The 21,625-nt window shown below is 36.1% G+C and overlaps 17 protein-coding genes and 3 pseudogenes across 20 annotated transcripts, besides 3 other annotated features; 10 read left to right on the plus strand and 10 right to left on the minus strand.

Moving 5' to 3' along the window:
- Nucleotides 1–1,191: part of a mobile genetic element that runs on past the window's edge.
- Nucleotides 274–1,140, minus strand: TVAGG3_0371890 (organellar and viral DNA polymerase type B; the record flags this gene model as incomplete). Its single annotated transcript, XM_051231800.1, has 1 exon — nt 274–1,140. The coding sequence occupies one exon, from the start codon at nt 1,138–1,140 to the stop codon at nt 274–276; it is 867 nt and encodes a 288-aa protein (XP_051101530.1).
- An 822-nt stretch (nt 1,192–2,013) lies between the features above and the next one.
- TVAGG3_0371900 (uncharacterized protein) lies at nt 2,014–2,214 on the plus strand (the record flags this gene model as incomplete). Its single annotated transcript, XM_051231801.1, has 1 exon — nt 2,014–2,214. The coding sequence occupies one exon, from the start codon at nt 2,014–2,016 to the stop codon at nt 2,212–2,214; it is 201 nt and encodes a 66-aa protein (XP_051101531.1).
- A 28-nt stretch (nt 2,215–2,242) lies between these two features.
- Nucleotides 2,243–2,842: a mobile genetic element.
- A 725-nt stretch (nt 2,843–3,567) lies between these two features.
- TVAGG3_0371920 lies at nt 3,568–3,863 on the plus strand (annotated as a pseudogene). Its single transcript has one exon. A coding segment is annotated over exon 1 (296 nt).
- Nucleotides 3,864–4,074: 211 nt separating this feature from the next.
- TVAGG3_0371930 lies at nt 4,075–4,469 on the plus strand (annotated as a pseudogene). Its single transcript has one exon. A coding segment is annotated over exon 1 (395 nt).
- Nucleotides 4,470–4,890: 421 nt separating this feature from the next.
- Nucleotides 4,891–5,206, plus strand: TVAGG3_0371940 (annotated as a pseudogene). The gene has a single exon. A coding segment is annotated over exon 1 (316 nt).
- A 48-nt stretch (nt 5,207–5,254) lies between these two features.
- TVAGG3_0371950 (uncharacterized protein) lies at nt 5,255–5,518 on the minus strand (the record flags this gene model as incomplete). Its single annotated transcript, XM_051231802.1, has 1 exon — nt 5,255–5,518. The coding sequence occupies one exon, from the start codon at nt 5,516–5,518 to the stop codon at nt 5,255–5,257; it is 264 nt and encodes an 87-aa protein (XP_051101532.1).
- Nucleotides 5,519–5,707: 189 nt separating this feature from the next.
- TVAGG3_0371960 (uncharacterized protein) lies at nt 5,708–7,846 on the minus strand (the record flags this gene model as incomplete). Its single annotated transcript, XM_051231803.1, has 1 exon — nt 5,708–7,846. The coding sequence occupies one exon, from the start codon at nt 7,844–7,846 to the stop codon at nt 5,708–5,710; it is 2,139 nt and encodes a 712-aa protein (XP_051101533.1).
- A 58-nt stretch (nt 7,847–7,904) lies between these two features.
- Nucleotides 7,905–21,625: part of a mobile genetic element that runs on past the window's edge.
- TVAGG3_0371980 (uncharacterized protein) lies at nt 8,161–8,595 on the plus strand (the record flags this gene model as incomplete). Its single annotated transcript, XM_051231804.1, has 1 exon — nt 8,161–8,595. One exon carries the CDS (start codon nt 8,161–8,163, stop codon nt 8,593–8,595), a length of 435 nt encoding a protein of 144 aa, XP_051101534.1.
- Nucleotides 8,748–8,990, minus strand: TVAGG3_0371990 (uncharacterized protein; the record flags this gene model as incomplete). Its single annotated transcript, XM_051231805.1, has 1 exon — nt 8,748–8,990. One exon carries the CDS (start codon nt 8,988–8,990, stop codon nt 8,748–8,750), a length of 243 nt encoding a protein of 80 aa, XP_051101535.1.
- TVAGG3_0372000 (repellent protein 1 family) lies at nt 9,039–9,497 on the minus strand (the record flags this gene model as incomplete). The annotated part of the gene is made up of 1 exon (XM_051231806.1): nt 9,039–9,497. The coding sequence occupies one exon, from the start codon at nt 9,495–9,497 to the stop codon at nt 9,039–9,041; it is 459 nt and encodes a 152-aa protein (XP_051101536.1).
- Nucleotides 9,528–10,238, minus strand: TVAGG3_0372010 (uncharacterized protein; the record flags this gene model as incomplete). The annotated part of the gene is made up of 1 exon (XM_051231807.1): nt 9,528–10,238. One exon carries the CDS (start codon nt 10,236–10,238, stop codon nt 9,528–9,530), a length of 711 nt encoding a protein of 236 aa, XP_051101537.1.
- TVAGG3_0372020 (uncharacterized protein) lies at nt 11,604–11,858 on the plus strand (the record flags this gene model as incomplete). Its single annotated transcript, XM_051231808.1, has 1 exon — nt 11,604–11,858. One exon carries the CDS (start codon nt 11,604–11,606, stop codon nt 11,856–11,858), a length of 255 nt encoding a protein of 84 aa, XP_051101538.1.
- Nucleotides 12,177–12,740, plus strand: TVAGG3_0372030 (uncharacterized protein; the record flags this gene model as incomplete). Its single annotated transcript, XM_051231809.1, has 1 exon — nt 12,177–12,740. The coding sequence occupies one exon, from the start codon at nt 12,177–12,179 to the stop codon at nt 12,738–12,740; it is 564 nt and encodes a 187-aa protein (XP_051101539.1).
- Nucleotides 13,456–13,981, plus strand: TVAGG3_0372040 (Prim-pol domain family; the record flags this gene model as incomplete). The annotated part of the gene is made up of 1 exon (XM_051231810.1): nt 13,456–13,981. A coding segment is annotated over one exon (526 nt), but the record flags the coding sequence as incomplete, so codon positions are not given.
- On the plus strand, nt 15,601–15,768 carry TVAGG3_0372050 (uncharacterized protein; the record flags this gene model as incomplete). Its single annotated transcript, XM_051231811.1, has 1 exon — nt 15,601–15,768. One exon carries the CDS (start codon nt 15,601–15,603, stop codon nt 15,766–15,768), a length of 168 nt encoding a protein of 55 aa, XP_051101541.1.
- Nucleotides 16,229–16,609, minus strand: TVAGG3_0372060 (KilA, N-terminal/APSES-type HTH, DNA-binding family; the record flags this gene model as incomplete). The annotated part of the gene is made up of 1 exon (XM_051231812.1): nt 16,229–16,609. One exon carries the CDS (start codon nt 16,607–16,609, stop codon nt 16,229–16,231), a length of 381 nt encoding a protein of 126 aa, XP_051101542.1.
- Nucleotides 17,730–18,695, plus strand: TVAGG3_0372070 (organellar and viral DNA polymerase type B; the record flags this gene model as incomplete). The annotated part of the gene is made up of 1 exon (XM_051231813.1): nt 17,730–18,695. One exon carries the CDS (start codon nt 17,730–17,732, stop codon nt 18,693–18,695), a length of 966 nt encoding a protein of 321 aa, XP_051101543.1.
- Nucleotides 18,793–19,458, minus strand: TVAGG3_0372080 (uncharacterized protein; the record flags this gene model as incomplete). The annotated part of the gene is made up of 1 exon (XM_051231814.1): nt 18,793–19,458. One exon carries the CDS (start codon nt 19,456–19,458, stop codon nt 18,793–18,795), a length of 666 nt encoding a protein of 221 aa, XP_051101544.1.
- Nucleotides 20,073–20,779, minus strand: TVAGG3_0372090 (integrase core domain containing protein family; the record flags this gene model as incomplete). The annotated part of the gene is made up of 1 exon (XM_051231815.1): nt 20,073–20,779. A coding segment is annotated over one exon (707 nt), but the record flags the coding sequence as incomplete, so codon positions are not given.
- TVAGG3_0372100 (ATP binding) lies at nt 20,799–21,593 on the minus strand (the record flags this gene model as incomplete). The annotated part of the gene is made up of 1 exon (XM_051231816.1): nt 20,799–21,593. The coding sequence occupies one exon, from the start codon at nt 21,591–21,593 to the stop codon at nt 20,799–20,801; it is 795 nt and encodes a 264-aa protein (XP_051101546.1).

Raw genomic sequence — 21,625 nt, forward strand, 5'->3', positions numbered from 1 at the left:
AATCTCTTCTCTCGGTTTTCCGAGGGAAGCAATCTTATGCCATTTTACTCAGAATTTTGGTCATTTTTTTCAGCAAAAATATATTTTAGGGTAGAAGGTTAGATCTAACCTGTTTTCTAACCTCATTTCTACCCCATATGTCCTTACTGAAAAAAGTATGTGTTCCATATGTCATTTTACTCAGAATTTTGTTGCTGAATTCAATAAAAATATATTTTAGGGTAGAAGGTTAGATCTAACCTGTTTTCTAACCTCATTTCTACCCCAGTTATTTTATAAGCGTTTTACATGGTAAACATTGTGAATTCGTGAAATTCTAAACAATTTCGTAGCTTCTATTTCTTCTGTCAGTACATCGAATGTTTTAACAATGCCGAAGGTTTCTTTATATTTCTTCTTGACATCTGAAAGAAGGAAATCGTCAGCTGTTGGATAGTTTTTGTTTAGAAATGTCAACATGTCCATTTTATCTTCTGCTGGTTTCTCTGCCTCCCTCTTTAAGTCAGCATAGTCGTTTCGCATACGTTCTATCTCTTTGACGGAGTAGTTATATTTCCTCATTGCTGCTTTACATTTAGAACATTGTGGGTTCATTTTTGCGTTATATTCTGAAACCTTACCTGCTAGTATGACTAAGGCGTCAATTGCTCTCTTTAACTCAAAAGTTGCGGGTTTTATCTGTTCATTCCATATCTTACCTCTTCTATCTTTATCTCTTATCTGCCATACACATTCAGCAACTAACGAAACAAAGTTGTCGTAGGTCTTAAACTCCCCAGATTTGTATATGTCAGAGATGTTCTTATATACCATATCGCAATCTTTGTCCATGACTTTGTGGTTGCAATGAAATCCAAGAAACTCATAGTTAACCTTTCGTATGAACTTCTTTATTTCTACTGAGTCAGTTGCTTTGACTTCTATTTCATCGAATTCTGGAATAGTAAGCTTTTGTTGTTGGATTTCAGGAAGTTTAGGTAGATGGTCAATAATATCCTGCATTTCATAAAGATATTCTTCATCTGTTTCATCTTTTGCAGTGCAATCTAAATCTCCTTGGAGAAGTTCTTGCTTTATCTTCTGGATTTCTGTTTCGAAAGTATATGAAGAAGGAATGAAGCTTTTCATCTCTACTAACATTGAAGTTGGGTTCATGACTAACGAGTTTGGTGCTGTTGTTGCTAACATGTTCTTACAATAAAAATAAAAAAATATTTTTTTAAAAACTAACTTTATTTTTTATTTCGGGAAAATTCATGAAAATTCAAGAGGGTAGAAAACAGGTTAGAAAACAGGTTAGATCTAACCTTCTACCCTAAATTATATTTTTGCTGAATTCATGAGTTTTGGTTGAAAGAATACGGTGGAGCCAAAAGTGGCTCGACCTCAAAACAAGCATTTTCTGTATAAAATTCATGAAAATTCAAGAGGGTAGAAAAGAGGTTAGAAAAGAGGTGAAATCTCACCTCTTCACCTAAACATTATTTTTGGTGTAAATTTATGACAAAATTCAAATTGTAAAAAGTCAAGCTTGAAAAATCTAAGTGTTTAGTCTTAGTAAGATGGTAGCTTCTTAAAGCAAATACCATTGCTGAGTTTTATGTACGTGAAGAGAAGTACAATGAATTCAATTACGAGTACAATTGCAATGACAACTAAGGCAACTATTTTTGTCTTTTGCCAGCAAGGGTACTTCTTCTCTTCCAATGGTTCGGCAGAACTATACTCACTCATGAGAAATGCCAAAACGGTTTAATAGAAAAAGTGTCATTTTTTCATGTCCGAAGACTCGAAGGTGCAACACTTCCAAAATACCGACGAACTCAGAAGAGCAGCATGGCAGTATCTTCTTGACAACTTCTTTGAGTTCTCCAGGTACACCTTGGAAAATGCTGAAGAACTCCGACACAGAGAATTTGGAGAAATTGCACTCCAATACTACCTTGACAAACAAAGGGTAAACAAAGGGTAAAATAAGACTAAAAACTTAACGTTTAAAAAGTGACATTTTTAATGAGCTCCGAGTCACCGAGAAAACTTGGTCAGATGTTAGCAGCTTACTTCCCTGAGGAGGATGGAAGCGTTACATACATCAGGTTCAAAAACAACGAACCTGGAATTGCGTACAAAATTCGCAATTACATGACCATGGAAGAGTACGAAAGGTTCCTACAAGAGAAACCAGCTCTAAACAACTCAGAAAAGAAAGAATAAAAAGTTTAACTCGTAATTGTTTATTTTTTTACTTGTATGGGCAAGCTGCAAGAATGAAGTCGACTATCTCAGTCTTTGTCTTGACCAGTTGGACGGCTCTTGCGAGTACGTCTGTTTTGCGGTCTCCAGCTGGTGTCTGACCTTCGTAATTGCGCATGTTCTTGAGAGCTCCAACTGTAAATGATTGTAGGATGAAGAGTCTCTCAGACTGCTTGAGGTAGTCTTCACGGTCACGAACCGAATCTGTGGTACGAGTCGAATCGGTCGATTTGAGGGAAGAGACTGAAAGCCTGTCGTCTTCCATAGGGGCTGTGGCATACTCTTTGCGTAAACGGTTCAGACCTTCTTCGAACTCTTGGTCTCTCTTGGATTGAGATTGGAATTGCTGGGGTGGAGCTTGCTGGAACATCCAAGGGTTGGGGAAGTAAGGCATAGGCTGAGGAGGGTAGTTCGGGAAGCCTTGTGGTGGGTAGTAACCTTGAGGTGGAAATTGGTAGTAACCTTGAGATGGAAATTGGTAGTAATTTGGTGGAGGGACTTGCTGGAACTGAGGTTGCTGAGGAGACTGTTGTGGTTCTTTAGGTTCCTCTGGTTTGGGAATGGACTCAGTTGGTGGGACGTCGGACATTCGTTTGTGGCTTAACCGTCGGACCACAACGATAAAAATCTCTGCTCCTAGCAGTACTGCTACTGACAGTAGCAGTACTTTTACTGACAGTAGCAGTACTTTTTCTGACAGTAGCAGTACTTTTACTGACAGTAGCAGTACTTTTTCTGACAGTAGCAGTACTTTATCGTCGAAAACCCTCTCAAATTTTCCTTTTTACTGCTCGTAGCAGTACTTTTACTGCTCGTAGCAGTACTTTTACTGACAGTAGCAGTACTTTTACTGACAGTAGCAGTACTTTTTCTGACAGTAGCAGTACTTTTTCTGACAGTAGCAGTACTTTTACTGACGTAGCAATGGTCGAGGTCGAACCTACCGACGAGGCAATTTACCTAATTGAAATTAACGAGCTTGTTAAAGACTTCCTCAGGCAGAATGTAAAAGGCAAGCTTGTTAACTGTTGGATAACGGGAAGGGCTGCCTTGAATCTCGAGACTTCGACTGGAATTCCAATTCAAATACCAGACGGGACAGCCTACGACGACATAAAGCAAGCAAAGAAAGAAGCTCTTCTCAAGTTCTTTGCCAAGCGTCCTTGGATACTACTTCCAAACAGAGAGAACCCTTCCAAGAATGAGCCAAATTCTCAAGGGTCTCCTTCACTTCTCGGGTCAGCCGTTCTACATAACCTGTGAAGGCGACATCCAACCAGTTCAGTAAACCTTAACGTTTAACTTCACTTTTTTATGTTTTTACTCACACTCGTACTCAACAGGTTTGTGTACAACTATTTCAACTGTGAACCTTGTATTGACCGGTCTTCCTGCAAATGCAAGTTCGGTCAATATACAATTTATGGTGGCAAGAAGGACAGTGGGGAATGTTATTCTGACATCTGTTGTTGCGCTCGAGAGAGATTTGAAATTTCAGAGCCACCTCCCCAAGAACTCCAACACCAACACTCAAGTTGCCAAAGACTCATGTGAAGAAGAAGCCTTCTGGTAAGTTTCTTATAGCCATTTACATGGCACGCTTTGAGTAAAAACATTTTTTTCATTTTTTGAATGAAGCAAGTTAAATTCGTCCCACACCAATCTCAATGGACCGATGAAGAGTTTCAAGCCATGGTTGAAGACGTTGAGAACGACATAGACGGCGAACTTGAAGGAGCTCAAATCACAATTGCAACCAAAATTGCACAAGTCAAGGAACAGATAGCTCCACTTAAAGCTACCAAAGCTACTCTTGACCTCATGGATAGTTACCGTTTAGATGTCAAGAGTGGAATAAGACATTTAAAATTAAAACTTCTAAACTACGAAGCTATACTCCAAAAGTTAGCAGAAATGAGAAGACTTTACCAGAGCTACTTACATGTAAGGGACTTACTTCAAGCAGTCCGACCAAAGATGAATTTTCTGACATTGTCCCAATTTTGTCCGAAAGTCAGCTCAGATGTTTTGAACTGCTCCCAACATATCCAGAATATGAACGTTTGCCTGAACTCTTCCGCAATCTCAAAAAACGTTTTTTGGTTCTCATGTTCGAAACTTTTATCGGAAGAGACAACAAACGTTCAGAAGAAGAACAAGATATTATTTTAAACTTGTTGTATGACATAACTGTCATAACAAGCTTTTTGAAGTAAAACCGTCATTCTCAAACCACTTCATTTTTCGATGTCCGAACAAGCACCGAAGCCAAACTCAATGGCAGATGTCCTTTCAAGGTTGCCAGACAAGCGCCCAGTTCAAATTCAAATTGCCCAATTGAAAGCTCATCTGACAAACACCATAAAGACTCTCCAAAGTAGTCTTATGACAGAGATGACCAATCTCAAAGCCGATGTCCTCATGAACCAAGCTTCCAATGAGAAATGCCTGAACGATTTCACGGAAACCTTGCGCAATTACGAGAGAGAAAACCGAGACCTTGCCAGACTCATCTACCGTTTCTTCGAAGAGATAGCGCCATCTGGAAGGTACTCGGAAAGGACAGAACATGCAACACCGTACTTCGTGAGTACCAAATTGAAGAAGGAATTGTCGAGGAAGAAGAGGAAGAAAAGAAACACGAAGAAGAAGAGGAAGAAGATGAAGAAGAGAAACACGAAGAAGAGGAAGTTTGGGCAACCCTTGTTGCCGATGACGCTTACGAAATTTCCCAACCCTACCATACAAAATCCGCAACAAGGACCGGCAAGGTTCTTACCCCAGTCCTCAACAACTTGGGACACTTGAACCTTACCCTTCGAAATTACGGTTCAATTTCCATGGGAAAGCTTGTCGGTATGCAATGGGTTCCAAATCCAAACAAGAAGACGAGGGTCAGACACATTGACGGTGACCAGCTCAACAACCGTAAGGAGAACCTCGAGTGTTCTAAGAGTAAAAAAATTTTATTTTAGGGGAAACCCCAAGTAAATTTAGGTGTTTATTTGGATAAGTATGTTAAATTAAGGGTAATTTGCAAAATTAGTTCCCGACCTCTGAATTGGACTCTTTCGTCATCCCAGTTGTATAGGAGGTCGTCCCAGAGGAGTTGGTAGAATTGCCAATCCAAGGACGATTTGTCCTCCCAAGCATTGAGGATGTACTGCTCGTAGAGTCTCATGACCTCTCCCTTGCACCAGACACCCTCTCCCTTGGAACGTAAGGCTTCTTCGAGGTGCTCGAATGCGATTGGCTGCTTGACCATCCGAAATGACACTTTTTGTCCGTTTGGTCAATGTTCGTGTCTCGTGCCATAGTCGACGAAAATACAGACAAACAGGTTATATATGAGTTTGAGACCAAGAATGGTGTAACTCGACCTGTCCGATTCAAAGACTCCGAGGGCGACCATGAAATTAAACGAAAATTAGCTAGGAAGGAATATAAAAATTTTTTATTTCATGCAATGTTTTATTTCTGTGCCGTCTTCAAGTATGCCCCAATACTTACGCTTGGAGAGGACATGAACTTCGGTGAAAATTTTGTCCAATTTGAATTGACCCATCTTCTCACCGACCATGCCCATTTCAATGAGTTTGTTGTACCCTTCTTCGTTCGTCATGAGTGCGTCAATGTTTTCATAGTAAACCTTCACTTTGGATTTGACTTCGGAGAAGAATTTGTTGTAGTTGTCAAGGACTGCCTTTGCGAACTGAGGGTAAGACCAATGTTCGACAATAGGTTTTAATGTGGTTACTAAGCCACTTTGACCTTGAGTGAATTCGTACTTCAAAACAAAAGGAGAAAACCTTTCAACAAAGTTGTCGACCTTCTCATAATGTTTACTCTTCATCTCTTGAGGTTTCTTAATGGAATATCCCCATGTCGAATTCATAAGCAATTTGAGTGTCATTGCAAGTTTGGGGTTTGAAGCTTTCCTAATATCATACAGTTGTTGTATGACTTTTCCAACTGTATAGTTCCTTCCCGGGAACTCACCATCTTCGTTTGGAATTCCAGTCGGGATATATTGGACGAACCTCATGTATGCAGCGTTAAGGTCGACATAGTATATCTTTTCATCTGAGTCGAACTTGTCGCAACCAATCGGACCAGTTCGTGGAAATTCAAGTGAGTCTCTTATCTTCTGAGAAACTTCTCCTGTTATCTCATAGACATCGTCAAAGCAACCTGTTTCATATAAAACCTTCTGAGCTAACTCTGATGCTCTCCAATACAATTTGACGTCGATTGGATTTCTCAATGGAAGTTTGTTTATAGCATCTTGAAGTTCTTGCAACCTCATTGGAAGTTCTTCTGGTTCAGGTTGGTATCCGAACAATCCAACTCCTTTTGGAGCTGTGTACTTCTTTTGTACTAGAACTTTGTCTGGAACAACTTTTGGTCTTGCTAACAGTGAAAAGTTTGTTTCGTCTTTTGGTACAAAAGTTTCTGTCAGCTTGTCATCTGGAATTGGTTCCAACAAACCTTTCTCGAAAAGAATGTTTACAGCTCTGACAATGTTGCACTTGCCTTTTCCGAACAATGGGTTTGTAAGACTTTCGTTCAACATGAAGTGGTTGTGGACAATTGCAATCTTCAACCATGGTAAATTGAACTCAACAACATAGTCGTCATGTGAAGAACCTTTAGCTGTAGGTATGTTGACTCGGATATTGACATTTGCCAACGGTGCAATTTTTGACAATTGACCTCTGAGAATGTACCTTGTCTTCACACATGACTCAAGATACTTCATTTTCTCATCTGTAACAAGACCAGAGTTCCTGAGACATGTAAGAATGCAAGGTTCATTGACAATTGTTTCAATTGAATTGTAAATTCCATACCTTGTCAAGTCAATGTCAGACTTATTTATGAACGGGAAGTATCCAGCATGTTGTCTGACTGCTTGAGGGTTAGGTTGGTACCATTCGAACTTGACACTTGCAATTCCTTCAATTGCATTCAAAATATCTGAGTCGGAGTCAAACATTTGTTCTCTCTTTGTAGTCTTGAAAGCGTCAAGAAGTTGTGCGGCTGTTGTGACATTGCCATGTGCATAGTAAATGTGACCGTCCAAATCTGTTATGGTTAGTCTGAGATTGTATCCTTTCTTATTTCCGTCTTGTATGGCAGCAAGTACACCCATGAAGCCTTCTTTGTTCTTTCCTTCGTCAAAGTTTACTGTAAAGGTTCGACCAGATGTAATTTGACTTCTAACTTCACGGTACTTTTCATATGCATATCTTGTTCTTTCCATGGGAGCATGTTTGTCTTCACCTTTTCCTTTTTTCCTTCTCAAAGGATGCAATTGTTCGTCATGTTTCCAATAGAATCTGGCAAAGCCGTCGTGTCCTTCAACTTGCGGTTCAGAAACATCGAAAGGCATGTCCATAAGACGTTCTTCTTCTAACCTCTCTAGTCTGTTTGGATAATTTGCGCGTGCTGTTTCCAATTCCATTTCGTAGCGAAGACCAGACAATTTGTCATAGACTTTTATGGGTCTTCCCTTCCTATATTTAAAATTCTTCGAAACTTTCCAACCATATCTTTCTAACTCTGCTTTTATTCTAGCAGATTTTCTATCCATTCTATACGGGGGCATTTTTATAAAAATAAAAAAATGTTTTTTCTTTACTTTACGTAACAGTTAGTATCCCTAAGTCGTGTACTGTGGCACTGCGCGCCTCCGTACACCACTTAGCGGTTTTGACACTTTACGAAACCGGTAACGTATATTTTACAACACAACCATAAAACCAACTTAACCTTAAATATTTACAAAACCGTCTGACACATAAATGATTTCACTAATGACTTCACTAACGAATTCACTACCGTCCTCACTAAATAAAAAATAACCTTATTTTTTTTTTTTTAAATTTTTTATTTCATTGTAAAGACATGTCCGACTATATTTACTATGACTCTTTCCCAGAACGTTTCCGTGAACTATTCAAAACTCAAGTAAAACTGAGAAACATGCATTTTAACAAAGACAGACCCATTGACGATGAAAGAAACCCTGAATATATTACAATCCCTTATGACGCAAAGTTCATTGCATACATTCCTTATGGTCGCAGAGGAACGAAAACTATTTCAACAAAGAACAAAAATTATTTCTGGAGCGATGAAGAAAATTGCCTTATCTACATAAATGCATACTTAAATAAAGCTACATATTGTACAAAAGAAGGTTGGACTGGATTTGAGCTCTACATATACGACGACGATGGAAACAGACGTTGTGTATACCCATACGATAATATGTACCATTGTTTTCATCAAGCATTAAACGAATACATAGTCAGTAAGGGTCTCATTCCTGCTGAGTAGAAATGTTATATTTTTGTTCTGTCATTTATTTAAAAATTAATGATATCACCACCCTCACACGTATGAAAACATAGCGCAAAAATAAATTTAGGTGAAGTGGTGAAATCTCACCTCTTTTTTCACCTCTTTTTTCACCCGTTGAATTCATTACTTTATAACTCTCTGTCGTCTGCTTTCTCCAACTCTTCTAACTTCTTCTTAAGTTCAGCAATGTTGTCCTCATGAAGTTTAATCTTTCTCAAAATTCCTTCTTTATCTAATGGTTGCTTTATCTTTCTAAACTGAACTCTACCATCCTTCATAGTATGAACGTAAAAACCTTCTGGAACCGCTCCTGATTTAATGTATTCTACCAAAAATTTTTGTTTCATTGCTTCAGTGACTTTAGTCGTCATTTCAATCAAATAAAAATGTTCAAATAAAATAAAACTAACATTATTTTTTCAGTAAGGAAACGCAGGAGTTTTACGATTTATTTGAGGAGTAGGTTCTGGTTTAAATGTTGGAGTCGGTTTAGGAGTTGACTTTTGAACAGGAGTTTGTACTTCCATAGGTTCAGGAGTTATTGAAGGTTTTGCTTGTGAAGGCGTTGGTTTTGGCGAAGGTGTTGGAGTTTGTTTAACTTCAGCTATTTCAGTATTATTTATAACATTTGCTTTATTTCTTTTCAACATCATTACTGCTCCTGCTGTAGCTAGCAAACCTAGTGGGAGACCATATTTTATATAAGGACTTGACCAAATGCTATTTTTGACAGGAGCTGGTGGAACACCTAACCTTGGTGAGACTGCTCTTTGCCATTGTGCAGCTCGTAAGAAATATTCAATAGGTGCTCCATAATCGTTTGGTAAAGTTTGTTTCATAGATGGTGAAGGTTCGCGAGAGCTTGATGAAGAACTCATTTATAAGCTTTAAAAATAAACGTTCATCCTTTATTCCTCACTGTCGTCCGTGGCTAAGTTATAGTCATCTAATCTTATTATGGGGATGCCATTAGCACGCACCTGAATGGCAAAGCAACAATCCCTCATAAATCCAATAAGTGGCTTTGGTACGTTTTCAGTTGCTAGTTCAATAGGTCCTTTAACAGACAATTTGTATGTTATTGGAGCAGTAGATGTTTGACCTTGTTGGAAGCAAAAGTCCACTTCTGTTGGAAAACCACATAAGAAATGTGTGTTGTCATAGCTATCCCATTTATGTTCCACACTACCATCATCCACCAATGACCTCATAACATCTTCATTAAATCCAATCATATCATTGTTTGTATTGCAGGCGTTCGCAACCATTTCATAAAATACAGGTCCATATGATTTTTCAGGTTCTGCAGGCATATTTCCATAAGCTCCCATGGAAAGCTGAAGATATTTAAACTTAGGGTTCTCAAAATTAACATAATAGTTGTCTTTCTTTCTAAATAGTGCCCAAATACTTTTAACATTAATAGGCGTATAAGCTGCTGTAAATGTTGCACTTGAACTATCTGTATTCTTTGAGAATGAACCGTCCATAGGAATCCAATCCATAACTTTAACAGGAAAACATAAAGCCTCGTTTGTATAATGTTCTACAAGTTCTGTATAAATGTTAGGGTCTAAAGAGAATGACTTTGGATGAATGAAACATTCATTAAAATCCATCTTTGTTCGAAATAGTTGCTGGGTTACAGTTGTAATAGTAACTGTTCCACTAGCTTCTATTGCCTTCGTTATCATAGTGAATGGTTCATTCCATGGAACAAATTTATTTGTCGGTGGATTTGAATCTGAAGCAAATGCAACTTTAAGAGTTGGATTGAAAGCAATGATATCATTTACAGATATAGATGTGCATTGTAAGGCGTCGCTACTGAACTTTACTTTAAGCTGAATGTTTCCTGCAAAAGCTGGAATAAATCGAATAGCTTCTAATGGAAGGAATCTTCTAACAGGAATTCTTAAACGAAGCTTAAAATCAAATGATTTTCCTGCTGTAATTGGACCACTAACAATTTGTCCTGTTCTGCATGTTCCCGAATGACTCCATACATCTTCATGTCGAGTCTTTGAGAAAACATCTACTTTCTTTATTTGTTCGGTAGTTTGTGAGTTTGAAGTTATATATGCTTCTTCTCTTGCGTTGTCTTGAGAATATACGATACGACCATTTGCAAGGATTTGATATCCAGCAACTGCATAGAAAGCGTCATCGAAACCAATCCAAAATCCTGGTGGGTTTGTTTTATTGGAACCTGAACCAATTTCTTTATCTGCAATAAATTGACCTTCCATTTTATACGTAATGAATGTATTGTAAAGGTCCAACATATTTTCACCAGGAGGTGAGAGATTGAATGTTACCCATGTGTTATCTTTAGCAGTTCCAGGTTGTGATGGAATCTTTGCGTCAGAATATTTTCTATTAGTGTCACCAATTTGAACTGCATTGTCTATGATATCGAAATATGAGCGAATCTGATGAATATGCTCTGCTGGAGTAAATTCGTTTAACTGTTCGTTCTGCATGTATTTACTTCAGATAAAAATATCTATTTACTTCATTATTCTCACTCTTCTTCTTGGTATTCGTGGTGGAAGTTGTTTCTTGACATTTTCAATGAACTGTACATTCTCTTTTGTCTCAACTTCTTTCACTGGCGGGTCAGGGTTCTTTGACTCGGTTTGTTTTTCAATGAAATTCACGAACTTTGCAATAAGCTCTTGGTTCGTTATTGAAAGAACATCTGGCTTCTTTTCTTCTTGTTCTATTGACTTTTCAGTTTGAATAGAAGGTTTTATATGGGCTTCACCCTCGGTGCTATGCACCTTAATGTTGTCACTCTCTGCATTCGCTAATGGAACCTTTCTTTTTCTTACGTATATTTTACCATCTTTACTCTGACTTACATAATAGAAAGGATGTTGTATTCCTCTGGCGTCATTTAATATAATAGACTCTCGTTCTGATTTTGACAAGCTCATTTTACATCGGTTAAAGTTTTAATTTAGTTTTTTATCTACAGTCAAATGACTCAGACAAGTCCTACGGACAAGACCCAAGGTGTCATAGATGTTGAAGCATTGAAGAAAGAAATTCGCGAGCAAATTTTATCCGAACTGAAGGAACAAAAACAAGAACAAAAGCCAGAGAGACCAAAGAGAAAACTTAGTGAAAAACAACTAGCTGCATTAGCTGCTGGAAGACAGAAGAACCCACGTTTGCTGGCGAAAAAAGCTAGAGAAGAAGCAAAAGCTAAAGAAGCTGAAGCAAAGAAAGAGTAAATGGTTTATTTTTATCCGAATTAAATGTATAGACAAATACCTTTAACTGTTGCGTTCAGTAGTGAAAACCCTGACGTCAAAATAAAGGGGAACAGAGTAACGTTTAAGTTTCCAACAGACTGGATTGTGAACATAAATGAAGAGAAGTACATTGGCATAACATCTATGTATATAACACGTGCTTTCAGAAAGGTTGACTTTATACTTCAAGTCGAGATAGAAAATGACGAACAGTCTTTAAGCGCCCAAAACATTCACATATACAAATACTTTAAAGACGATACAACATTGTTGCAATGTATGATTTCATTTAATGAAATGTTCGAGAAAAAGTTTAACATTGAAGTACAAACTTTACAGCCTTTACGTGAGTTTCTTGCACAACTGAAAGAAGAAGGTAGTCAGCCACAACTTATAGACTTTCATTATGAATTTAATGAAAATGAAGATGGAACTCATGACTGTCAATTCATTGTATTCTCACCATTCAATGAAGTCGCTAAAAAGAAAGAAAATCCATTACGTATAAGGTTTCAAATCTCTGAACCCAATGAAGACTTCAAGAATGTTTTCAATTATGATGCAATACTTCCGAGGAAAAATGAATTTTCAAAGATTGTAACACCTGGCATTTGGGATAGAAAGCAAGCTATATTATATTCAAACTTAAGTAAGGGAGTTGAAAATGAGTTCATTGGTCATACAAGAACTTCACCACTTCCTAACCCTAAATACTATAAATTAACTGGCTTCAATCGTGAGTTTTGGATAGACATGTTCTCCACTCATGACCATAAGTGCCCAGTGTTCTTACCTCCAGATGGGAAAGATTGTTTATACATTGAAGCACAATTGTTAAACTCTACAATAGCTGTATTGTAAAATCTACGCTAGCTTTATTTTTATCACGAATGACCTCATTGCTGACAAAAATAAATGACCTCATTGCTGACAAAAATAAGCCGCTAGCGGCAAGGGCGAAGCCCATGACCTCAGAACTTCAACTTACGAATAAAGCTTGTTTTAGTCGTTATTGAAAAGTTGAACTTTTCAGCCTTTACGTGAGTTTCTTGCACAACTGAAGGTGCTACCATGTTACCATGTGCTACCAGGTCATTTAACTTCTCTGAAAAAGTGTGACAACATGACATTTTGACAACAACACAGGAGGAAGGTAGTTATGAATTATTTTTGAAGAACTGAAGGTGCTACCATGTTACCATGTGCTACCAGGTCATTTAACTTCTCTGAAAAAGTGTGACAACATGACATTTTGACAACAGTTCAGGAGGAAGGTAGTTATGAATTATTTTTGAAGAACTGAAGGTGCTACCATGTTACCATGTGCTACCAGGTCATTTAACTTCTCTGAAAAAGTGTGACAACATGACATTTTGACAACAGTTCAGGAGGAAGGTAGTTATGAATTATTTTTGAAGAACTGAAGGTGCTACCATGTTACCATGTGCTACCAGGTCATTTAACTTCTCTGAAAAAGTGTGACAACATGACATTTTGACAACAGTTCAGGAAATATGATGCAGCCCAAAAATAAAGTTAGTTTTAAAATTATTTTTATTTTTTTATTCCTATATAAATGACAGCAACAAACAACAACAGCAACTATATCGTTTCTGATGAAAAAGTTATTGATTCATTAGCTGAGGAATTAGTTGTGGCAGAAACTAAAACCCTCAACGAAAGAATTGGTGAAAACAGGATTGATTTACATAACTACCTCAAACATGATGGAGGAAGAGGAAGGAAAACTGGTATGGCTTTATTAGTAAATAAAATATCAAATTTAACGATTATAGATGTTGATATCAATAAATCGTACAATGATGAACTTAAAGAAACAGTTAGAAAAGACATTTTATCAAAACTTTCGGATAAAGATGTTATCGTTAAAACCGCTTCAGGAGGTCTTCACATTTATTGCAACACTAATTTCTTCTATGCAGTTTCGAACAGAATGATTAAATGTTATTCCTGCAATGATTATGATATTGATATCATGACTTCTATGGATGATTCAAAGCGTTCTTTAGTGGTTATGGCTGATTCAAGAGTTCGCAAGAATGCAACAGAACCAATCAATACATACTCATTCATTCGTGGAAGTTATGATTCAACATTAACTAGAACAGTGAATGATATATTAAATGATTTGAATATTAAGGTAAGAGTTGAACAGAAGAATGAAGAAATAAAGACTATCATGAATGAAAACAAAGATGTAAACATTGACGATAAACTAGCTCAGAGCATAGTTGATGGCATCTGTGATTTTGAAGTACATAATGACGGTGGAAACATGAATTTAGAAAAAGAAATAACATTATTCACACTGTTTCAAGCTATTAATTCGTTACCGGATCATTTAATTAATGAAGCATACGATAACGTTTATAACTTCTGCAGTTTAACAGAAAATGCAAAAAGTAATTTTGAAAAAGCACGTGATAGATATGCACATTTAATGACTTCTCCATTTGTTTTAGTGAAGATTCTAAAACTATATCAAAAGGAATATTATGATGAATATGTTTTACCTTTATTACGTAAGCCAAAAATAACATTTGATATCAAACTTGATGACTCGTTTTTGATAACAGATATTAGACGCATGGCTGAAAATCATCAGTATAAAAACAGTTCTGAAGTAATTGAGGATTTATCACGTGTAATCCGTTTTGTAGATTGTGGAAATAAATATTTCATTCAAAAGGACTATAATATCCACGACAAAATGAATCAAATATCATTTGTTCTTCAGTCAAACATGAAAGAGTCACTCAAAATGATTAAATTATTTAAAGAGAAGGTAAAACCATAACAGCATGGGATGTACTACTAAATCAATTGTCTTCATATAACGTTAAGGGTGTTTGCTTTAAAATCTGATTCCCCAGATGTTTTCTCAACGTTTCAAGGTTATAAATACAACGTTCTCGAAAAACCAGATTACTCAAAAAATTGAGATGTTTATGAATTTCATTAAAGAAGCCATTTGTGATAATAACGATGAAGTGTATAAATACCTTCTCGGCTGGATTGCATCAATGATTCAACATCCCGGAATCAAGAATGAAACAGCAATTATTTTGAAAGGACTTCAGGGAACAGGTAAAAACAGATTTACAGACATTATTTCTGAACTTCTCGCTGGTTATTCATGTAAAAACATTACCGAAATAAGTGAGCTAACGGGTAATTTCAATTCAGTAGTTGAAAATAAAATGTTTCTTGTACTTAATGAACTCAAGAATGTGGGTGAAGACAGACTCGCAAACTTCAACGCTTTGAAATCAATTATTACGGATAATGAGATAAGAATTAATGAAAAGAATCAACCCAGAAGAACTGCTCAGAATGTTGCAAACTTCATTTTCGTAACTAACAACGTCTACCCTGTCAAAATTGAAGTTGGAGACAGAAGATACGTAGTTTTAAGAGTTAATGGTAAATTCAAGGGTCAATTTGATTACTTCAAGAATTTAATGGATTCATGCACTAAGGAATTTTATGATAATTTACTGACGTATTTTATGCAATATGACCTTTCATCATTTAATGTACGAATCATACCGATGACTGAAGCCAAACAAGATTTAATTGAATTATCATCAATCCTTTAGATGTATGGATAAATACACATTATGATGAATTGTGTGCAGGTATGACGTGTGAAAATGCTCTATTCTGCAAACCATCAGACATGAAAGACAAAAACTTTCAAATGAGTATTAAGGATAAATGTGATAGGAAACATAGAAGAATAGACGGTAAACAAACATGGTATTATGTTTTGAAAGAAGAAATGAAAGGATTATATAAACAGGTTGAACCAAACGATAATGAGGAATCATTTACTGATGATGAAATACCTGTAAATGAAGCTTTATAAAGTATGATTGGAATTTATTTTTGCATTAATCCTGCTGTGTTGTCAAAATGTCATGTTGTCACACTTTTTCAGAGAAGTTAAATGACCTGGTAGCACATGGTAACATGGTAGCACCTTCAGTTCTTCAAAAATAATTCATAACTACCTTCCTCCTGTGTTGTTGTCAAAATGTCATGTTGTCAACATGGTAACATGGTAGCACCTTCAGTTCTTCAAAAATAATTCATAACTACCTTCCTCCTGTGTTGTTGTCAAAATGTCATGTTGTCAACATGGTAACATGGTAGCACCTTCAGTTCTTCAAAAATAATTCATAACTACCTTCCTCCTGAACTGTTGTCAAAATGTCATGTTGTCTCATTTTTTCAGAGAAGTTAAATGACCTGGTAGCACATGGTAACATGGTAGCACCTTCAGTTCTTCAAAAATAATTCATAACTACCTTCCTCCTGTGTTGTTGTCAAAATGTCATGAAAATATAACAAGCATAACGAGGTGAAGCCCACATTGCTACAGCATTTACTAAAAGTCTATGAACATAATAACCTTTCAAACCAGGAGCCAAATTTTTACGATTTTCGAATGGAATCTCTTCCCTCGGTTTTCCGAGGGAAGCAATCATATGAGGAAATTCTTCTAAAAGTTCTTTAGCCTGTTGGTTTTCAAACCAATGATATGCTTGCTTTGTAGAAAGAAGAGCATTCATTATACTTTGCATTTGGTACATGTCGTCTTTGACTGAACGAATGAGTCTCAATTGTTTGTTATACTGTATGTATTCGTATTCTTCATTTATGACTTCATGAACGATAGCAGTTGTTGTGTTCTCTAATGTTGACATATCTGTCTTTACATACAGGATAAAAAAATAAATAAAATAAAAACTAACTTTATTTTTTTGAGATAAACACTATTTCTTCACAACATTAAATTTTATCCTGTATGAAATGACTTTAAAAAGATTATTGACTGACTTCGAATACTATCTCATTGACGCACTGACAGACCCTCAAAACTGTGTTGAAAGTTCTTTAAGCTTTAAGATTGAAGGTACGACGCATTTTGTCTTCACTTACGTATTGAAAGAATATGACCGTTATCATAACGAAGTGAATCAAACACTAATAAAATTTGTAGATAAAAAATTGGTTAACAATGAATATTTTAAACGTGAAGACCCAAACACTGCTGGAGATGATGAAGAATACAGACAAGTTATTGAAAAAAATAACGCAAGATTAGATGCAATAGAAAAGAAGTTTAATGAATGTCTTACAAACACGTATGAATATCTTATGCAGTGGGAAGCCAGATGGAAATAAATTTACGTCAAATATGCAATTTATAAAATCTTATGTCGACAGGCTACGTAGCACAGTGGTCTAAGGTGGTGTTATGGAGGGTCAAGGTCTGTGGTTCGAACCGCGACAGCGCCGTATTTTCTTATTTTCTTTATTTGTCTTGTTTGTCGTGAATAAAAAGTGTCATAAAAGTGCTCTATCTTCCACGGGAATAAATAAAAAATTTACTTTATTTCTTCTTTATTTCTTTGTTCCCGTGGAAGAAGGGTTTTGCTGTTTTTTCTCAGCCGAAATCAATGATTTTTTCATTTTTGGAATCCTTAGCGAATGAGGAATCTTTTCTCTCGTGGAAGCTTTGACCTAAAATATAATTTAGGTGAAGAGGTGAGATGTCACCTGTTTTCTCACCTCTTTTTTCACCCTCGTGACTTTGTCATAACTTCTTCGTAAATGCTTTGTCATAACTTCTTCGTAAATGCTTTGTCATAACTTCTTCGTAAATGAGTGTAAATGACCAAAAATATATTATAGGTGAAGAGGTGAGATGTCACCTCTTTTTTCACCTAATTTCTCACCCTCATGAATTTTCATGAATTTTTTAAGATAGAAAAATAACGTTAGTTTTATTTTTATTTATTTTTTTATTTTGTATGTAAAGATATGATTTCAACAATCGGCACAACAACAATTCAAGCCGCGAACGGCGGGACTCTGTCCACAACAACTTCACCAAACTCGTTAGTCATGAATCCAACATCTATGTTAGTAGAGATGAAAAGCTTCATTCCTTCTTCATATACTTTTGAAACAAAAATCCAGAAGATAAAGCAAGAACTTTTAACAAGTAATTTAGACTGTAGTGCGAAAGATGAAACAAATGAACAGTATCTTTATGAAATGCAGGACATTATTGACCATTTACCTAAATTGCCTGAAATTCAGCAACAAAAACTCACTATTCCTGAATTCGATGAAATAGAAGTGAAACCAACTGACTCAGTAGAAATAAAGAAGTTCATTCGAAAGGTAAACTATGAGTTTCTAGGATTTCATTGCAACCATAAGGTTATGGACAAAGATTGCGATATGGTATATAAGAATGTTTCTGACATATATAAATCCGGGGAGTTTAAGACCTACGATAACTTTGTTTCGTTAGTTGCTGAATGTGTATGGCAGATAAGAGATAAAGATAGAAGAGGTAAGGTATGGAATGAACAGATAAGACCCGCTATGTTTGAGATGAAGAGAGCAATTGACGCCTTGGTTGTTTTAGCAGGTAAGGTTTCAATGTATAACGCAAAAATGAATCCGCAATGTTCTAAATGTAAAGCAGCAATTAGGAAATATAACTACTCCGTCAAAGAGATAGAAAGAATGCGAAACGACTATGCAGACTTAAAGAAAGAAGCAGAAAAGCCAGCAGAAAATAAAATGGACATGTTAGCATTTCTGAACAAAAACTATCCAACTGCTGACGATTTCCTTCTATCTGACGTCAAGAAGAAATATAAAGAAACTTTCGGCATTGTTAAAACTTTTGACATACTGACAGAAGAAATAGAAGCTACGAAATTGTTTAGGATTTCAAATATACATCGTACAATTCATGTAAAACGCTTGTGAAAAACTGGGGTGAGAAAACAGGTGAGAAAACGGGTGACATCTCACCTCTTCACCTAAACATTATTTTTATTGAATTCAATAAAAATAAATGGTTCATTTACTCACAATATTTTTGTACAAAACGACCCCAAACTTTTAACTTCTTTTCTGCAGCTTCAAATGCTATCTTAGCGAGTTCATATTCTCTAAATTCTCTCTTTAAATCTTCTTGTTCCCATTGGTCTAGTTCGTATGGAGAATCTCTATAACCATAATATATCTCACGTTCATGTTCTAATTGTTTTTCACACATTTTTCCAACTTCTTCTTCGAACAAAGGTTTAGCATTCTCCACTGTATCTTCGAGTTCTTCTTCATCTAACTTCTCATGAACTTTCTTGTCTATGGAGTCCATAATATCTTTGACATAAAATGCATACTTTACAGAGCACCATTCAGCAACAAAATGAACGAGGTCAGGATGTATGTAAATACCTTTGAATTCATTTATAACACCCTTTGTAAGCTCATAAAATGCTTGTTTTGAGGTCGAGCCACTTTTGGCTCCACCGTATTCTTTCAACCAAAACTCAAGAATTTCCTGCATTTTAGCACTATTGAGAAATCTGTTTAAATGGTTTAACTTTCCCGCTTCTCTTGCCATCTTTGTTGCATTAATGTAACCATCCTTGTCTCTACGTAAGACTTCAATACCGTTATAAGTGCCTTTTGTGAATGTTTCGCCATTAGATTTGTTAGTGAATGTTTTTGCTTCGACTGACATTTCTGTTCTTACATACAAAATAAAAAATAAATAAAAATAAAACTAACATTATTTTTGGTCTTTTGTGAAAATTCATGAAAATTCAAGAGGTGAGAAAACAGGTGAGAAAACAGGTGATATCTCACCACTTCACCTAAATTTATTTTTGGTGTAAATTTATGACAAAAATAAATGGTACCATTAATAATTCCATGACTGTTCTCGTTCATGTCTGATTTACATCCAACGAAAAAGTTTAGAAGAATTTTCTTATTCTTTCTGGCATATTTTTGTCTTTCCAGTACTCCCGCTCTAATGGTCCCAGATGTGTTGGCTTCGACTCTCTCAAGTTCTTAGATGGTATAACATCTTCAACGCCTCCTTCATATCTTACTTTATAAGTGTCATCGTTTGTGTTATAGCCAAGTATTTCAATAACCACTCCTCGCTTTGCTTCGTCAATGGTTTCAGCAAGTTTGCCATTACTACTTTCAACTAATTTATGACAAGGGTAAAATGCTATGGAGTCGTCAGCAGCTTTTATAAGATATCCATTACCTTGTGTAGAGTCTACGATATAATAATTTCGACTTAACCTTAAACGTTTCTTTGTCAACGGTTTGTCGTCAAGAACTACACGAACTTTTGTACCAGGAATGAGGGTAAATTGTGTTGAATTTCTGATATTTTGTGTTTGGCTTCGTTTCTTTTGTATATACTTTTCTTCTTGTTGTTGTGTCATTGAATTTGGTGTATGTCCTGTTGTAGAATGTGTTGAGGAATTATATACTTCGAGAAAATGTTTCATTGTTTCTTCGGTAAAGTCTCGCTCTTGATTTAAATCTCTGAGAGTCCTTATGAAGCGGTTAATGATACCGAGTATGTTATGGTTATGGTCTTCAGTAGTGTAGTGAGTTATGTTATGCTTAATGAGAAATTCTGTGATTTCGTTGCTGAGGTATGCACTGTCTTGGTCTGATGTTAAAGTACTTGGGTTATGTTCTGCTACAAACTTTTGTAAAACTCTTAACACTTCACGAGTTCCTTTATTTTTCATTGGATATGCATATGCTTTACGAGTGTTAACATTTATGAAGATGAGGAATGGTTTATGACCACATTTTCTGCTTTGAATGAGAGTGTCAAATTGGTATGCGTCAGGAGTGTTGGAGTAAATTGGTAAAAAGTAGTCGTAAGGGTTTATTTTTGTTTGATGTACAACATTTTTGTCAAAGAACCTTTTCACTTCAGCTCTGTTAGTAAATCCCCGACTCTTTGCAGCTTCATTGAACTTCTTAAATGACCTCCATGGATGTTGTTCGAATACTTCTTTCAAGCTCATTTATGTAAAGTTAAAGATTTTAACCAACTCGTATCCAAGCGTGCATTGTTATATAAGGAGGCATATAATCTTTTCCATTACCTGCTGGGTCTGTAATACCAGCTACAACATGTGTATGATTTCCTGCAGTTCCACAGAAAATACCTGTGCTTGAATCTACTGGGTCAGTTGAAATATCATATCTATGCATTCCCTGTCTATCCGAACCCGCTGCAAGATTTGTATAACCTCTTTTTGTTATTGAATGTGAATGGTTTCCTTCCACAGATGTTCTTCCACTGAACCTATGCATATGTGAAGGAAGGTTTTCAATACCTATTTTCTTTGAACCTCCCATCTTCATTGACTGAGTATTAGTGTAGAATGGAAAACTGTCAACTATTTCATACCATCTACCACCAAATAAAGTGTTTGGATTTATTGGATTCATAGACGTATAAACAGCTCCTATAGGATATATTAAATCATATATGCTCATAACTCTATAAACATATTCTAAAGAACTTATGTCATTAAATACCATTTGGAATGTATCTCCCGGATGAAATGTTGCATTTGTTCCACTTTTATAATGTAATGTTAGTTCAATAGAATTATCCAAGAAAAATTCAAAAGTATCTGGTTGAAGACCTCTAACAAATTCAAATGGAGTTGCTGGTTCACCATTTATAATTTCTGTTGTAAATGTCATTGTATCTGGTTTCGAAAATTTCTTTGTTAGTTCTGCATCCACATAAGTTTTGTCGGCTTTCTTATCTAACATTGCTGGTAGTTCATGTGTTTCAAAGTTTCTGACACGACCTTCAATGTTCATACATTTGTTATTTAAGGAGTTTAGTGTATCTT

Source organism: Trichomonas vaginalis, chromosome V, assembly GCF_026262505.1.
Source record: "Trichomonas vaginalis G3 chromosome V, whole genome shotgun sequence".
NCBI lineage: Eukaryota > Parabasalia > Trichomonadida > Trichomonadidae > Trichomonas > Trichomonas vaginalis.